We start from the raw sequence: 18154 nt of genomic DNA, 5'->3' as shown, positions 1-18154 counted from the left end.
ATTACTACTATTTTGTAGCAGTATTTTTTAAATACAGAATTTGCCATTCTGCCATTCATTGATGCTAATACCTCTAGCTAGGGCCATTTGCTTTTGGCATTTAAGTGTTTAAGTGATGAGCAGTATTGGGAAAAACACTTTTTTAACATGAAACTGCTCTATTCGGTGTTTTTACTGGTGTAATTCATTGGTCCTAATTGTTCTGGAGAGGAAGAGACCACTGTGGATAATTAGGCTTCAGTTAAAAAACTCCCAAACATCTGGATCTTCAGTTATCAGAGAAAAAAGGCGCGCACACATTAGCTCGTGCTGGGCTGGCAGCTCGTCTGCGATGAGCCAGACAGTGCTAGAGAATTGCTGATTTGTAACATAAAACTGCTTTATTCAGTGTTTAGACTTGATTAAATCACCTGGTCTGTCGTTTCGGAGGAAAAGAGATCTCTGAGGATAATTCGGCTCCCGGTATAAACCTCCTGAGTGATGAACACTGAAGGAATCCTAACCAGGAGTTCTCGCTTGGCACGTGGGAGAATTTTCAGTATGTTGCAATCTACTGTCTTCACCACTAGATGCCACTAAATCCTACACACTGCTCCTTTAAGTTAAAGATCGGAGTATTTTTACCACTGCTGAGTTGAGTTTAAAGTTAAGATAAATTGTCATTTTCAAATTATTAAAAATACTTTTGAATACATTTTTTTTATTTAGGACCAAAATGAAAGATATAAAACTGACAAAATGTCACATAAAACTCTTTAAAATGTACCAGCACATCCAGAGAGTTAAATGATAAAATGTTTAATTGTTTGGAAGGTTAATCCTAAATAGTAGAACAACAGTTAAAGAGTACAAGCAAAGCCAAAACAATGAGTCAGTTACTTGCTGAGTTGGTCAACAGAAAATTAACTTGCAACTATTTTGATAGCTGAGTAATGTTCGTCCTTTTTGAAGAAAAATGACCTGTTAGCTGTTTTCTGGTTCCAGCCAATAGCTGTGAGGATTTTCTGCTTTTCTTTGTCCTTTGTGAAAATAAACTGAATGTCTTTTTTTTGGGATGCTTGGTTGGACAAAATATTTAGATGCCACCTTGGGCTTTATCATTATTATTAATAATTATTATCATTATTATTATTATTATTGTTAATTATTAATTAATGATTATTATTATAATAATAATGATTCATTCATCTGTTGTTAATGAAAATAATCATCACTTACCCTACTATAATGTGTATGATTATTACCTCCGCCAAGGAGGTTATGTTTTCGCCAGCGTTGGTCTGTTTGTCTGTTTGTTTGTCTGCAAAATAACTCAAAAAGTTCTGAATTTTGATGAAATTTTCAGGAAAGGTTGATAATGGGACAAGGAACAGATGATAAAATTTTGGTGGTGATCAGCTGAAGCGAAGTGGACAAAATAATAAAATGGCGGGAAATCCGAGCTGCTTGGCGGAGGTCTGCGATCTCCGAGTGCTTTTCTAGTTAGGTTAAGTAGTGAGTTATCATTAACATTAGTAGCACTGCAAAGAAAAAACAGCACACTTGCCTTGGATTTAGAGAATTTATTTGCCATTTCTGACACAGATTACACTTCAGTATTTCAGTTGATCATGTAAATTATCTTCTTTATACAGTAGCAGTGGCATGAAAATAAATATACATAAAAAATACAAAACAGAAAAGTAATGCTTCCAAATATGGAAGAACATGATCTAGAACTGTGTGTTGCCTTCATTTTTTATTTATATTTTCAGCAGGCTTGAAAATCCACTCCCTGTATGCAAACGGCTAAAATATGGAAACTCAGTGGGGCAAAACAAAGTCATGAACAATCTCTGTTCGAGTGAAGATCTTCTCTTAATAACTTAATGAACATCAGATCATAAATTACAACTTACTGCTAAATGAGATACAATGATATTCATTCTTTCTGAGTTAACACAATTTTATTGCACTTTCCAGAACCATGTTACGCAGTAGGCCAGTGGCTTAACACTGTAAGTGAAAAGCCAGCGCCTGCTCCGCCTGGTGGTTCTTTCTTCAAGTTAATGAAGCACTTTCTTTTATACAGATTACTTTCCAGAAAGGGACCAAGAGGTTCAGGGAAAAGAGATATGTACATACAGTAAATATGGATCAGGCCGCCCTGGACAGGCACAAGACATTCACAGTTCTTCTCTACATGATGCATAAATACAAAAACATTAATATCATTATATTTTTCGTCTGGAGTGTTTGCAATAAAACAGCAATCACTTAAATTTTAAAAGGAGTTTGATATACAGTATGTGCTATCATTGATGTGGGCCTGTTATTGCTGGTTGAACTCTGTATCGCACTCTCCTGATCAAAGAGAAACGTCCTTCATAAACAGCAGATATAGATAAACACAGTAACTGGTTGTAAATGAAAAATAAGTTGGAAAAAATAAAATGTATTGCTATACAGGAAATATATAATATTAATCTAGACATTTATAACTTATTTATAATATATGCAGAACTGCCTTAAAAGTAAAGAGTGAATGTTTGTAGTCATTAAAACACAGAAAACCTTTTGGTTTTGCAGTAAAATATATGTAACTTTTTTCTTCTACACAGTACGGTAAAACTTTGATCTTCAGTTGATGAGGACAAGCTGGTCAAAAAAAGTGTTTGTGTTAAAGCATACCACAGTTAACTGTTTGGTCCAAATATTAGTGTAAAATATCGAAATGCTGTTATTTCTTCGTCCCAAGCAGAGATATGAAATAAAAAGATGAAAGATACACAGATGTCTAATCCAAAGTTGCTGATGGTTAAAGCGGAACTTTTCTTGACCCTTGTTTCCTCAAGTGCAATTGAGCATTCACATGAAAATAACAATGCGTTGTGAACTTTGAAACAAGAACAGTTTTAACATACATCTGAAGAAGGCATCCACCTTAATGGCTAGTGCCCTGGTCAAATGTCCAAACAGGTGAAATGGTTTTGTGGTTTTCTGATAAAGCCAGCTCTTCCCGTCCAAACTGCCTTTCGAACCTCAGGCACTTCTCTTCATGTCACTTCACCAGTAGCTGTGACAGTGATGTTTTATGACCCCAGAGTGCATCCACTGTTGGCACATGTAATGTAGTATCAGATGGTTGAGGCAGAAGAGTAGGGCCAGTGGTGTGGTAACATGAGAGTCCCCATCTGTACACTTTTTATGCACAAGATCCTTCAAGATCTACCCCCCCCCCCCGGAATTCATGTCCTTTCTGTCAGTTAGATCCTCTAATCAGGCTCTGTAATGTCTCCCCAGACAGGCTGCTCCAGTGTGGTCCCTCTGTCAAAATAAGACTCTCAACCCAGAGCTTGTGTCCTGTTTGTTGTGAGCTCCCGAGATGTTCACATGAAGGAGTGTTCTGCTGGAGGCCCGTAAGAGAAGCCTGGAAAAGCTCCGGCTGCTTCCTTGACGCTGCTGGTCACAGTCAGGGTGTCGTTGCACAGAGAGGAGGACACGGGCAGGTGGGTGAACTCGGGGTCAAAGTGTCGGAGGTCTGTGGGGCCAGTCTGTGAAAACCAGGAAGAACAGGAATTAGATGTGTAATGTAGTGTTGTCAAAAATACTGATTTAGCAATACACATAAATTCAGAATATTTAAAACCGTTCAAACATTTTCAGCAGTATCGATAGACCATAGCAGCTGTGCTGTCTCACTCTATCTCTTTGTTAATGTTTATTACAGTCATTCTGCTGTTCCCTTTTACAGTCTATTTTTTAGGGCTGGGCAATAAATTGATATATATGAATATAATGATCTTTTACATTTTATTTTCTTCACTCAGAAACCAATTTGACAATCAATTCTTAAGTTTAAGGCATTTTTTTGCATATAAATGGCAATAATTAAACTGGTTGTAGCTTTTCAAATGTTTATATTTTCTGGTTTTCTTTGGCTGAAATGATACAAATCTGAATATCATTGGGTTTTGGACTGCTGGTCAGACAAAACAAGACTTTCGAAGACATCACAATTGGCTTTGAGAAACTGTAACGGGCATTTTTCACTACTGGCAAGACATTTAATGGGACAAACAGTTAATCATGAGGGTACATTACTTGTAGCTGTGTGTAATTGTAAATTGAATATTTTTGTTTTTGTAGAGTTGGTTTGACTAATTTTCACTGCTTTATGACATTATATAGACAAGATTATAATGAAAAACTATTAGTACCACCGGAATTCGTGGGGGCAGTGTAGCATAGTTCAACTGAAACACGACTAGAGGACACAACGAAGACATTTTATAAATGGCGCAAAAGAATGAATCAGTAATAAAGTGAAAAGAATTGTCAGAGACTTTTGACCCTGCCCTCTAGTGTAGTCTAGTGGATCTATCTATGCCAACATAAAGGATGCTTGTATGTTTCAAATGTGCTATTTTCGTATGTAAAGGGGGAAAAAAAGAGCCTTTAGTTTGAACTTACCACTGCAGGGACGAATGGAGGCGTGATCTTCTTCGCCATCAGGTCCTCCCAGTTGATTGGAGAGAAGAAGGAATGGTACTTGAGTTCAAGCTGGAAGGAAAAGGAAATTCTGAATTAGCAGATTAATAGCAAACAAGCTTCACTGGTCTCTGATTTGTCTTTGAGTCATGTGTGCTTTAGGGTCAGCTGTGTGCACTTACAAAATCATCCTTCACTCCCAGCCTCTTGGTGCGGTCCTTCTGCAGGAGCCCCTCGAGCAGCTCCCTGCCTGCATTTGACACATTGGGCTTGAGCACAGGAGCCTTGTGCAGGATGTTGTTATACATCTCAGCTGTGTTGCGACTGTAGAACGGGGGCTGTAGAGCAAAAACAGCCATAGGTTAATTTAATATATAGTCAGGTGGTAGAGTTGTACTAGGAGGCATAAACTCACTGATCTCACTTACCAGTCCATAGAGCATCTCGTAGAGCACTGATCCCAGACACCACCAGTCAACTGTGCGGTCATACGCCTGCTTCTGGAGAACCTCAGGGGCCAAGTACTGAGAGGAAAGGGAAAAAAAGACTTAACTCATGTCTGAAAATTACCATTTAGTTGTTTATTTAGAGTTTTTCTGCATTGATAATAAGAGGTTTGTTTTGTACCTCTGGTGTCCCACAGAAGGTTGTTGTTGTACCGTTGGCCTCAAGGCCTTCTTTGCAGAGGCCAAAGTCTGTGAGGACGATATGACCCTGTGAGTCTAACAGGATGTTCTCAGGCTTCAGGTCCCTGTGAAGAACAAGTAGAAAAAGAAGAAAGCTGTTACAAAAACAACTACAAAGCTTCTCTTATACACTTCCTCCTTCAATACAGCTCAGCACATGTCATGTCTATGAAATGTCCACTAGGGGGTGCTGTGTGATCGCTTATTACCTGTACACAATGTGCAGGGAGTGGAGGTAGCCAAGTGCACTTGCAATTTCAGCAGCGTAGAACCTGGCTCTGGGCTCCAGGAAGATCCGCTCTCTCTGGAGATGGTAGAACAGCTGGAGAGAAAAACATCTGTCAGCATAAGCCTGAAAAACACTTTGATATTCTGACCTGATTTGTGGGTGTTGAGAGCTTTTAACTTACCTCTCCACCGTTGACATAGTCGAGCACAAAGTACAGCTTGTCAGTGGTCTGGAAGGAGTAGTGCAGCCCCACCAGGAAGGGATGCTTGATGTTCTTCATCAGCACACTGCGCTCAGCCATGATATGCTTTTGCTGGAGGGGACAAATAGAAGTCAATATAGTGTGTTCATCACAATGACATTTACGAAACAGAAGAAATATGGAGGTTTGTGTATGGTGTTTAATCATAACCTCTGGAGTTTTACTTGTAGTTCATTACATAGGATGACAACTCACCTCTTTCTTCTTCATGATGATTTTTTTCTGTAGCACTTTGACAGCGTAGTATTTGGCAGACTCCTTGTGTCGAGCCAGCAGAACCTGTTACAGAGCAAACATTTGCGTCAGTGATGGTGCTGCAGCAGTGACAAATATGAGCAGTTAAGGGAATTTATTGGCATAAAAAGAGACTCACCTTTCCAAAGCTGCCTTTGCCGATGATTTTGAGGTAGTCAAAATCACAGGGTTTGATCCTAACACAGAGAAGCAAACAGATGATTAGGATTTCTAATGACTCACAGTGAGGCTTATCTATTGTACTAAACTGTTTACACTGATAAGGCTACTTACTGAGTGTCCTCAGCCAGTGAACTTCGAGAATTTAGGTACATCTGAAAGACATGAAATGAGGAAATTCATGAATACATTGTCATATTTTGGAAAGAAAACAAGTATGATAGTCAGTAAACAGTTTCTGCTCACCAGACTTTCAGGAAGTTGATCATTTCCATCCTCCTCATTTTGATTCTCATCAATCTTCAGGAAGTTGTTGACTTCAACACTGAAAAGAAAACATAGCTGGTTATGAAATGAATTTTTATATCAGCTATTAAACTTTAACAATATGACTCACACTTGTCATATTTTTCTATTTATTTATTCTTTTGATAATTTGAAGATTTGATAATTAAGTGTGAAATCTCAGGATTGTGAGACTAAAAAGCTGAATGGCCACTCCCTGCTGGGGTGTGACTGACCGTCTGAAACATCCAGACAGGTCAAGTTTAGGACACAGTCATCTGCATGTGAACAGCCTAACCTGTCTTACAAATGGCTTAAGCCGCTGACCCATGACAAGAGGGTTCAGACAGCTCTGCAGGACTCAGTGGTCCAGATCAGACGCCCTCTCCTTCTGGAGCACCTTAAGGAGACAGATGCTGCACACAAGTGTTTTTTTTTTGACTTTCACGGCACCAGACCCCGATGCTGTGATGGGACGAGCCTTGTATCATGCAATAACTGAATTACAGGTTTATCCTCGTCTAGGGGACAGGGAGGATTTGCTTGAAAGGTGATTAGGCAGCGGGGAGGTTGTTAACAGGCTTGTCATGACAGGACTATTCTTGCACCCACCTTCTCAGACCCAGATTATACTTTTCACAGAATGTCCTGCCAAACGCAGGTGGCTGATTGGATTGGCCACTGATCATGAATGGGCTAATGATCAGAAATAAACACTACAGCCAGGAAGTGACTAATGACCCAGAGATGCTCCTTGTGCCTCAGGGCCAATTGTCCATCCAAATCAAACACAGTTTTCCCATTTGTGGAATATCATTTTTAAAGAAACACTCACTGCTGGCAGATATGTGGGGTAGACACCAGCTTCTGGATGAAGTCATTCAACCCCATTTTTCTCTCCTTGATGAAAGCTGCAGAGGAAGACAGAGAGGGGAAATAATTTGTCAGTGTTTGTATCATTCACCACGCATGATGCAAAGATCTTCCACTAGAGGAGAAAATATCAGTGTTGGAGCTGTAATCCGCTGTTTCTCACTTCCAAATATCCCGTTATAGGGCATATTTGCGTGTTGTGCATAGACCTCTAATGCTGCGGGCTTATAGGTTATGCAACCACTTGGGTCACTCATTCAGGCACCAATAGTGGTTGCCAACAAAGCATTTTCTATCCTAGATTCTCATTACACTGCAGATAGCCAGTTTTGAGATTTTAAAGGCAGATTTGCTGCCATTTCTTATAATATTTTTGCAAATTGTCTCTGAAAGTAGAACAAAAAAGCGCTTTGCATGTAGGTCTAATTCATCTTTTGACAGCCGTTTGTCTTATGAATCAACACATACCAATAAATACTTATCTAATGAATACATGAGCAGCTTTAGTGATGAATATGAACTGTAATAATTGTTTTATTATTGCTCACCGGTAAGAACAGCGACAATCCCCCTCATTTTGCAGTAAGTTAGATCACATCCAGCTTCAGTCACCGCCATGTTTACAGATAAATAAATATCCAATAAAAACACAGGAATAAAAAACAACAATAATATGTCCCGTACGATCCTTTAACCGTGAGTTATCGCCGTGTCACGACTGTAAAAAAAATGAGACCCGGCAGAGCTCAACAGTCCACGCTCCGCTGTAGTCTGCTCCTGCCCACACTGTGCGAGCCAGTTTATATATACAGAGCACGTGGTACCTTTTTTTTTTTTTTAAAGTGACGCCCATTTTTACGTCACCCGTGTTACCACGGCAACTGCGTGACATCACGGGATTCCGCTGCAGCCATATTCTGCCTGCAGGAGGAGAGGAATGACGAGGAGAGCTCACCGCAGAGGCGGAGGTGGAGGCGGTGAGAAGAAGAACTCCCACCATCACCACCATCATCATCACCACCACCTCCTCCCACCGTCGCCCTCTCCTCCTCTTTATCATTCTCTCTGAATGGAAACCTCCAACTGGCTGTCAGCACCCATACAAAAGAGATTAAAGTGAAGTGATTAGGAGAAGGAAGAAACGACTGTAATCACAGGAACAAGAGCGGATACGCTTTTTTTGGTGTCCTGCAGACCCAAAATGTGCTGCTGCTCTCTACAGTTGCTTTATCCCGAAAGGATGTGGAGAAAATGTATGTCACGACTGCTGCAGCTCAGCTGCAGGTTCTAACCCTGCGCTGGAAATCCACATACAGGCTAAACATGCATGATGAAAAAATAATAATAACAATTCTGCTCGGATCCAATCCTCTGTTTAAATCCATGCAATTTCCACAAAGCTCCATGTGCTGTCATTCTAAATAATTAGTGGATTTCTGTGGCCGATGAGGTCAAGGTTATAAAGATGACTTGGCCTGGCAGACTTATATAAATTCAGAGAAACCACATATGACATCATGCTGAGACTAAGCTGTAGCAGCGATCAGTCCAGCTGTCATAGATGTGGTCCACTAACCCTGTAAGTTACATAACTGTGCCATAATGCAGATAGCTATACTGCCTGGGGAGGACAGGGAGCCGCACAGCAAAGTTTCCAGTGAGCATTAGTGATTTCTGAGATGAGGTTATTTGGTGTGTGCTGATTAATGTGTTTGATCACTGGCAGAGCAATTATGGATTTTGGATGAGTGTTCATCACTGCTTATTGGTGTTTTATCTCACCAGTGAGACTAATGACAGTAGTGAAAAGTAACTGATTACTCTACTTAAGTACAGTCATGAGGTATTTTCCAGTATTTCTCTTTTGTACTGATACTGTACTTTTTAACCCTACTGCAATTATTTGTAACTACATAGTTACAGATTAAGAGATTAATGTTTTACATACAAAACATTAGGGCTGCACAATCAATCGAAATATTATTTAAAAAAAAAAAGCAAGGCATACTGTGATCACAATATCAGTCAAAATAATTGCAATATAATTGCATATCCTGCAGCCCTACAAAATATGATGCATTGTTGTCGAAGCTGAAATCATAAGTTGATTCTTCAATTAGATTCAAACTATTTTGACAATAAATTGATCATTTCAGTCATTTTTCATGCAAAAAACATGAAAAAATACAATAATGCATAATATTCTGTTTCCAGCTCCTCATGTGTGAGAATTTGCTGCTTTAACTTAACTCCTTTGGGTAGGGGAGTTTTGGTCTAACTTTTTGGTCAAACTACAACAAAATATTTTGATCACCATTGGATTTTTTTCACTACTTTACCCAGATTAATCAGTAATGAAATAAAGATGTTTTTTCATAAAACTGGGCTGTCTATGCAGTAGAAAGACGGAAATACTTTTGAAATTTGTTCAATATGACCAGAGACAACAGAGAAAAGGACTGTAGCATTTGCATTTGCTCAAGAGGTAAAAACCATTACAAGTACCAGAATGCACTGCGCTGCACCACACCAATAAACACTTCCGCTGGTGATTAATGTGAGCTTGGCTGTTTTGAGAGAGAGTGGGGCGAGTCTCTCTCTCGATCCGCTCCTATACTCTTTGTGTGGTGGTGGGCATACAAAAATGCGATAGTGCAATCTGTAGTCCGAGCAACAGCCCTAGAGCCGGCGAAAATTGCCTCATCTGGTGGATTTGAGTCGAGAGATGAGCAAGAAGATGTGAGGAAAGTTTACCACAGTTCATTTACACATACTACCTACATTGTTATGGTACAAAGCTGGCTAAAAATCGGCAAAATATCCCTTTAAACAAGCCTCACCTTGACGAAGAAGAGCAGTAAAACGTTGATTACACAATGTATCAGTAAAATTAATGTCACAATATTATATGTTAAACACTCACTGGGGTCATTTTGTTTTTCTCTTTTTAGGCCTTGTGTCAATCGAAACGTTTTCTCCATGCTAAAAATGGTAGGCGCTCCTTATGAGACGCCCAGTTGGGAGTGCTTGAGAGCGCTTTGAAAGGGGCAGCATTTTTTCAGCTGAGACACTTTGGTTGCCATGAAAGGGAGCATCTGCGGAAATAATATTGTCAGCGCAAAGCAGAGTACTTGCTCTGGAAGAAGGGAAGGCTGAAGCACATAATGAGAGAGAGGATGGACCCGCCGGTCTGTGTTGATCTATGAAAGGAAACGTGTAATAATATATATATATATATATATATATATATATATATATATATATATATGTATATATACAGTATATTAAATTATTTCTAGTATCGGGCTGTTGGTGAGCGTCTGTCGCCGTAGTCAATGTAGTGTGTCCTGCATCGTTGCCCTTTGTCCTCTCCATCTGCTTCTTTTTTTTCTGCTGGTTCTGCATGATGAATTGGTGATGGTGAAGCCTGTTGGTGAATGAAATCACTTTGATTGACAGTTCAGCTCAGCGCACAAGAAGAGAAATGGAAGAGAGGAAAGTAAACAATCGGCTAATGTCAAGAGGGAGTGAGATCAAAACAAATGAGGTGAGATTATTTGTCTTTAGCCATTGGGCTCTTTAGCAAGTAGTAAGTATGCTCTGTTCTATCAACATTGGATTGGGTTGTTCATGTGCTAACTGGCTAATTAGCATCAAGAAGGAATTCTAGTTTCCCTTTTTGAATGCAGCTACAGAAGGTATGTGCTGGTTGGCCGTCAGCTGTAGTCTTTGTGGTGTATGTATGTGCAACTTTCTGGCCGAGACGCAACAGTCAGCTTTTGTTGCCGCCCGTTCTAGCATAGCATAAATATGCCATGCTCCCACTGCAAATAATTAAAACTATACGTTGGCCTCAGGAAAAATCGCTTTGGTGGACACGGCCCCTTACTAAACTAAATGTGAGTACTTGTTCCACCACTGTTCTTAAAAACATCTGCTTCAGTCCTCAGAGATTCATTCATCTGTCAGAGGGGAACTCCTGGGTTCTGTCTCCAGTTTGACATGTGACAGTCCTGCATAATTTAAAGGAAGTGAGACATCACAGGACAGGTTCTTCTTGTACTGGGGAAGGAGGAAGTGCCTTATCTGTGGCCTGGGCTCAAACAGAAACTAGCTGGTGTAGAGCTAGCAGCGTATCATGTCCTACCCTGGAAGGCTACCTGAGCAAACAGCTCATCTTCAGCTCTGTTTACGCACAGAAACACACTGGATCGGATTACATGACAGCGACACCTCTCTCCAGGCTTTGTGTGAAGCCTTTTCTTCACCTGATGTAGTCTTACTCTGAATTATTCAAGTGTATCATGTTATCGTCTCTGGTAACGTGTAGGACAAACATGATTTGGGTAGTTCCCTCAAACAGCATCGTTCCTCTGCCACGTCTATGTTTTTTTTCTGTTTTGATGGAACAGAAAGTCAGGTGCTGCAGAGCAAAACACAGATGGCTGAAGAGGTATTTCCCCTTTTTATAAATGAGTAAGAAGTGTGAAGAAATCTCACATTCACGTCATGTCTGAGTAGAGTCTTTCCTGTTGTGACAAAGATTATCTCTTCTGTAGAAGGTTTCAGACTGCGACAAATAAACACGCATTAGAGATGGTAACTCGTTCAGTTTCTCTATGAATGTCTCTGCAGTGCCAGATTAATCAGCCTTTTATTTAGCACCTTCACAAAAGCCCCCCCCTGCTTTCTGTCGCTCTGTCCAACCGTGTGATTGATGCTGAGCAGACAAGCAGCACTTCTGCTCGTTGACAAGCAGTCGTGTGAGTCACCTGCCAACAGATCCGGTAAAAAGCCTTTCCAACCCTCACAGGATGCCATCCATCATAACTCCCCTGCCTCAGCGTGGTTCCTCTTGTGCCACATGATTATAGGCTCTTTCTGGGGTTGCAGGTTGGTGCGTGCCTTGCATTGGAAAATTAACCTCCAGCTTGTGCCTCTCATGTTACATTGGAGACACAGAGACATGTGTACGATTTTCTGAAAAACAAATACCTGACAATCTTTGAAAATTCCAGATGATTTAAAATTGCTTCTTAAAGTATTTCTAGAATTCTTAAAGCTGCAACAATTGATTTTATTGACCCCTTCAGCTGTAAAAACACATTATTGACCTATCATCATATTTTAAGATGATATGTTGGCAACCAGTTGCTTATTTACACATCCAGCGGTCATGGAGCAACATTATCATTCATTTGGAGTCATGTTTGGGTCCACCTGATGTATGTAAGTCCAATATTCACTCTTGTTTGACTCTGTTTTTGGTCTCCATCAACTCCTGAGGAAAATATCTGTCTCTTTAGCTGTTAAGAGCTCCATTATGTTCACCAGCTAGTCTCTAACTGCTGTTTAGTGCTGAGCAAGTAGCTAACAGAGGGCTGACTGAACTGAACTGAACTGAACATTATGTTCTTAACGTAAAGTTACGTGCTTAACATAACGTTACAGAAGTTAGGTTTGGGAAAGTAAAGTTACGTAGCTAGGTTTAGAAAAAGAAACATGGTATTGACGTACCTTGAAATAAACCTTAAATTTTAAGCTCATTCAAAGTTCACATAGTACCAAACAGCAGTCTCCTGGGGAAAGTCCTGTGTTTTGTGACCTATCCACCAACTCAACTTCCAACATGATGGGACTGTTTCCTTCTCTATATTTTACTCCTGTCAGCACGTCTGTGATCTCAGCCCTCCAAAAATGTGGGTTATACACGAATTACTGGCTTATGATTCATAGGATATGTGCGAATTTTGCTGTGCTACTTTTTGGAGGAAAATATATGAGAGGTGCTTGAGAACAACCTGAAATTACATATGCCCTTACCTGACTTTAGACTTGACTTGACAAAACCCTTGCCACTCGACTTGGACTTAAACACCAGAGACTCATGACTTTGTTTGGACTTGAGCTTTTGACTTGGAAATACTTGATACCTTTCACCAAGCCAATTTGTGAAGACAAAGTTGTAGATTTTTTTTTCACTATGAGATGAGATTAATACAACAAGAAAGGACAGAGACATAGAAAATTCATTCAGTTGTGGTACGCCACTGGTTAACAGTGTTAGCACAAGTCCCACTTGTTTTAGCAAACTTGTTTAGAAGAAGTAAATACAGTTAATAAAGACATAAATAAATAAATACAGTTTTTAAAAAGTATTCATGATTAAGTAAATTTAATACATTATTACTTTTTTGTTAAAGTGGCATTACATTGATGAAGAGTGCATTATGACTTGTTTGGGACTTGAAACTCAAAGTTTAGGCCTTGGCACTTCACTTGGGACTTGTCAGATTTGACTTGGTACTTAAATTGGGACTTGAGACTTACTTGTGACATTGACTTGTCCCCCCCTCTGCTCCTTACTCTTTTTGCAAAACACTCACAAATTATAGCTGTGTTGTTTAGGATTTTTTGGAACATATCAGTATATACCAATATATCTTATACATTTTTTTATATTTTGGTTCATGTGCAAACTGCGTTAGGGGAGATGCCATTTCCAGCTACCATGTTTGGATTTGGAAAAGAAGTTGCAATTTAGGAAACAGCTAAAAAACCTCATGATTGCACAGTGGGCCCAGATGGTTAGGAGAGTCTTCAAGGATTCTGGAAATACCTTGAGAGCAGTTGTAAGTGTTCTTAAACGACCCTCTGGGTTTTTAAAAGATTGCCAGGTCTTTATTTTTTAGAAAATTGGATGATTTAACTCTGTGACTCAAATGTAATACATGGAAAGCTTGACTTCTACCTGCCTTGCCTACAGTGTATTGTGTAGGAGGCAGCAGAAGGTGGAGGAATGAGTCATACAGGCAAACAGTCCTCACTGACCAACTGTAGGGCTGGCAGGAAGGTTGTTGGCTAATGAGGATGGAGGATCTCTAATTACCATGAGGGTCTTGTTGACTGGCTGTGAGGAGCGATGGAAGCCTTGTGTATTTCACACCCACATAGTCATACCAACCTCATCAGCCTCTGCTCTCACTGGAGAACACATCTCTGCTTAAACCACCTCTTATTAGTTGCTTTTTTTTGTTGTCGTCTGCATCGTTCTCTCGCATACTCTTGGCACTTGGCATTACTCATCCAGAGAACCACAGAGATGCAGACCGGAGGTGGCGGTCCGGTCTGTTAGTGTTGCATTGCAGCCTCAGGACCCCATGAGTGGGAGCTGATTTTGGCTCACGGAACCAGAGTTAGAATTGTGTTTTCGTCTTTGTGTCCCTCCTGAATTCCCTGGCAGGAGATGAGATGTGATTTTTATTTTCTTCGTTCTCCACAGGGGATTAAATGACTGCTCATACGCCTGCTTCATCAGATAAAAAAGAGCAAAGCAATGTTTGCTCTCTTATGTGATGACTCACACACACACACACACACACACACAGCTGCCAAATTATTACAAATGAAGCATTACTTTAATTTGCTGCCAAGAAAGTGGGATGATCATGCCTATTTCCAACCGGAAAGCCTCTATTAATTATATGAATGTGACTGCTATTACTGCTATTACTATCACCATGGTAAGATGAGCTTTGTCCTCATGCAGTCTGGTGCTGCCTCCAGTCTAACATCATATTTCTGCTCTGCTAGACGTTACTCTGGTGCTGTATGTGACTCTACACAGCAGGTTTCCTGTGCATTACTGAGACTAAAACAGTTCATTAAAAAAAGGAAGGAGATACAATAAAAAGACAGAGAAGCCATTGTCATTTAGAGCACCAGACTCTCATTCACAAAACGCACTTCTCATACAGGCCAAACATATGAATCAGTTGAAAGTGGTGACTTCCGTCATTGAATGCTGTTCCCTGCCAGCTACAGTGTGATAATATATGAGCAACAAGTGGCTTGAAATATGCAAACAAAACCACAGAAACTCCAGTGAAGCTGCTTGTTGAACATCAACATGAATATATTTTAAAGCAAACACAACTCCACAAGTTCATGTTGATAGCCCCACAATCCAGCGTAAACTTCATGAGGTCAGTTACCGCTCTGAGATATTTATCTCCACAGAAAATCAATTGAGTATGGCAGCTAGAAACCAAAACCAATTAATGAAGCGTGTGAAGGGATTTAGATGACAACAAGCTGCATTGTTTTACAAATTTGAACTGGGGGGCAATTTGTGGCCTCGCATCTCTGGAACCTTGTCAACAACAGCTAAAACAAAATGTGGATGATCAAGAGGGCGTGTTTGTCTCACTAAAACTGATTTAATTGCTGATATTTTCAGAGAATTTCAAGTGTGGTTTTCAAAGTTGAAAACAGGCAATGAAAGCCACGCTTGAAATTCTCTGAAAATATCAGCAATTAAATCAGTTTTAATTGCTGAGTATCCAATCAGCTGCAAAGTAATTTAGGTCCACACCCACTCAGGATGCCCCTAATCCAAACAAATACCTTATGAGCTTTTCCAGACCACAATGAGTGAAGCAAAGGTTATGGGCTGGCTGTGTGAGGCTGCAGAGTGGAGGCTAAATATGTACATCTTACCATGGCTAACGGCCTGAAACACCAACAAGAATACAAAGGAGACATCCAAGTTTGGTGGCAGCCATAAGGCCTAGACACACCAAACTGACATCAAAGAACTAGTGGCGATGAAGGCAGACTCCCGCGCCACAAAGACTATAGACAACAGCCAACTAGCATATATGTTCTACGCCTGTGTGAGAGAAAATAACTCTGTGGTTGACTGTATTAGTCACTCAAAAAGGGAAATGAAAGACTGACAGATTCAAGATGCTAGTTAGCCAGTTAGCACATGAACAACAAATAGATCTGTTTCTGCTAAAGAGCTCTCCCCTCCTCTTGACCTTATTGGTTTGTTTGCTTTCCTCATTTCTGTTTCTCTTCTCATCACCCGAGCCGAACTGCCAATCAAAATGATTTCACTCGCTGACGGACTCTGCCAGCTCTGATGCAGATTCAATATGCTGCGTCAACCTCAAAAAAGCTGACAAGGGCTGACAAGGCCCAACTAGTGCCAATAGTGCTTGTCACACTGCAAAAAAATAGGGCGACAGACACTCACTCACGGCCCGACATTGACCATCGACCGACTGTCGGCTTGGTGTGTTAGGGCCCTTAAAGCAATAAGCATATTTGCTTTCAAGATCAATATCACTCTCATGTTTGTACAGTAAATTTGAAGCGTCAGCCAGCAGCCTGTTCGCTTATCTTAGCACAGGAAAATGGAAACAAACAGTGCTGTGAAATATCTACAGAAACCACAGTATAAAAACAAGAAGTTGTGGTGTTATAGCGGGGTGATGTACTGGATAATTTCTTGGTCAGGCACAGTGACTTCCTGCAGTCTCGTTGTCACAGTGAGGTTACCATGCAACCAGCAAAACAGATGAAACAAAGGAAATATGAACTGTTAATTAGTGAGCTGTAGAGGCGCTGGTAGGCTTATTATATCACCTTTTGGACAGAGCAAGGTCTTTATGCTATGCTAAGCTAACTGCTAGCTGTAGCTTCACATTTAGACATGAGTGGTATCAGTTGTCTCATCTAACTCTGCAAGAGAGCAAATAAGTATATTTTCCAACCTTACTGCTTAAAGGTTGAGGAGCTGTTAGAAAAGGGGCAAACGTGACTTTAAAATTTGAAATTCGTAGCCCTGCCTTTCCATCTGTAACTGTGGGAACAAAACTGTTTATTATGCTATCACTGAACACCAAAATCATCCAATCCTTCCAATCCTAGTTACAACGTCGAGGCCTGGTGGTAGCTGTTATCCTCTCAGGTGACAAATGAGATGAGGAGCAGGGGTGCTGCAGGGAGGAGGGAAGAGTCTCTGCGTTGGACATTACAAAATTAACCATATAATGCAAGGACAGACTGAAGAGTGCAGGATGATGCATCTAGTTTTATGGAGCCAAAAAGCAATCCAAGCAGTGGCAGTGACGTCGGAGCAAACAGAGGAGCAATGCAAGAAGGAGGATTGGGCTAAATAGTTAATAAACAGTCATAATAATACAAGAATCACGTGACTGAAAAGGCAAAAACCAGGAAAATATTTATATTATCAAGCTGTAACAATAATGCTAACCCACAGAAGAGGAAAAGTTGCACGTCTCAAGGTGCATCCTCCGCTGCTGTGCTGCTGAGAGGCTGCAGATTCATTCCCCAGACAGTCACATAACACAGACAGTGAATTAAAGGAGCGCCTACCTATGAAGGATTTCTTGCCAGTCTTCATGTCCTCCTAAGTGTTTGATTATATTCGTTATCGGGCAGAGAGTCTCTGATGAATGAACGTCTGGCTGCTGCTGTACAGCGTCCAGGTGATTGAGTGCATGAGAGAGATGTGGTCCTCCTGTAAAATATTCCTCCCTCTCCTTCTCCGTCTTCTTTTGTCAATGGCTCTCACTGCAGCTCTGGATGGAAAAAGTCTCGATTGCTAGGCAAATAACTTTCCCTGCTGCACTTCCCTCTTCTCACAGCCGTTTCTTCCTCTGATCACCCTGCCTGTGCTTAGACCAAATAGCTGAAACCAAAGATCTGTGACGCACCTGCTTCTCCTCCTCTAACCCCCCCTCCCCCATCCCCCCCACCTCTTCCCATCACCCCCGTCCTCATCTGTTCTTTTATCTACCTGGAGAGCCTCTAACAAAACAAAAGCAGGTGTCTGGTTACGGCTCCCATGAGTATGGGAGTCCCGCCGGAGAGAAAACCGGTCTCCATGACAGGGGAACCACCTGAGGAATACAGGGAACAGACAGCAAGGTGTTTAAATCTGCTTTTAATTGGTCACTGCTGCACAATGTGATGAGTTTGCTGCTTATCAGCCTCCCCTAGTTCCTTCATTTACTGTCTCTGAGGAGTTTAGGGTTAAAATCATCCGGTGAGGCACATCGACAGCCCTGATTATGTGTTAGTTGTTTGCCTCGGGCTGTAGGCCATCAGATACAATGAATGCTA

The 18154-nt window shown here is 40.8% G+C and overlaps 1 protein-coding gene across 2 annotated transcripts; it reads right to left on the bottom strand.

Moving 5' to 3' along the window:
* Positions 1-1547: 1547 nt before the first annotated feature.
* On the bottom strand, positions 1548-17766 carry LOC117263820 (serine/threonine-protein kinase Sgk1). 2 transcript variants are annotated; one of them, XM_078175746.1, is made up of 13 exons: positions 17405-17766; positions 7182-7257; positions 6308-6386; positions 6176-6216; positions 6021-6078; positions 5843-5926; positions 5567-5698; positions 5366-5478; positions 5098-5221; positions 4899-4994; positions 4653-4808; positions 4453-4542; positions 1548-3533 (listed from the first exon to the last, which is right to left on the bottom strand). In XM_078175746.1, the coding sequence occupies exons 1-13, from the start codon at positions 17430-17432 to the stop codon at positions 3369-3371; spliced, it is 1242 nt and encodes a 413-aa protein (XP_078031872.1). In that variant the 5' UTR covers positions 17433-17766; the 3' UTR covers positions 1548-3368. The 2 variants fall into 2 exon arrangements, with proteins under 2 accessions (XP_078031872.1, XP_033493364.1); XM_033637473.2 differs by lacking the exon at positions 17405-17766 and adding an exon at positions 7768-8013.
* Positions 17767-18154: the final 388 nt, after the last annotated feature.

This window comes from Epinephelus lanceolatus, chromosome 16 (genome assembly GCF_041903045.1).
Source record: "Epinephelus lanceolatus isolate andai-2023 chromosome 16, ASM4190304v1, whole genome shotgun sequence".
Taxonomy (NCBI): domain Eukaryota; kingdom Metazoa; phylum Chordata; class Actinopteri; order Perciformes; family Serranidae; genus Epinephelus; species Epinephelus lanceolatus.
This window is presented reverse-complemented; position numbering and strand designations above follow the sequence as displayed.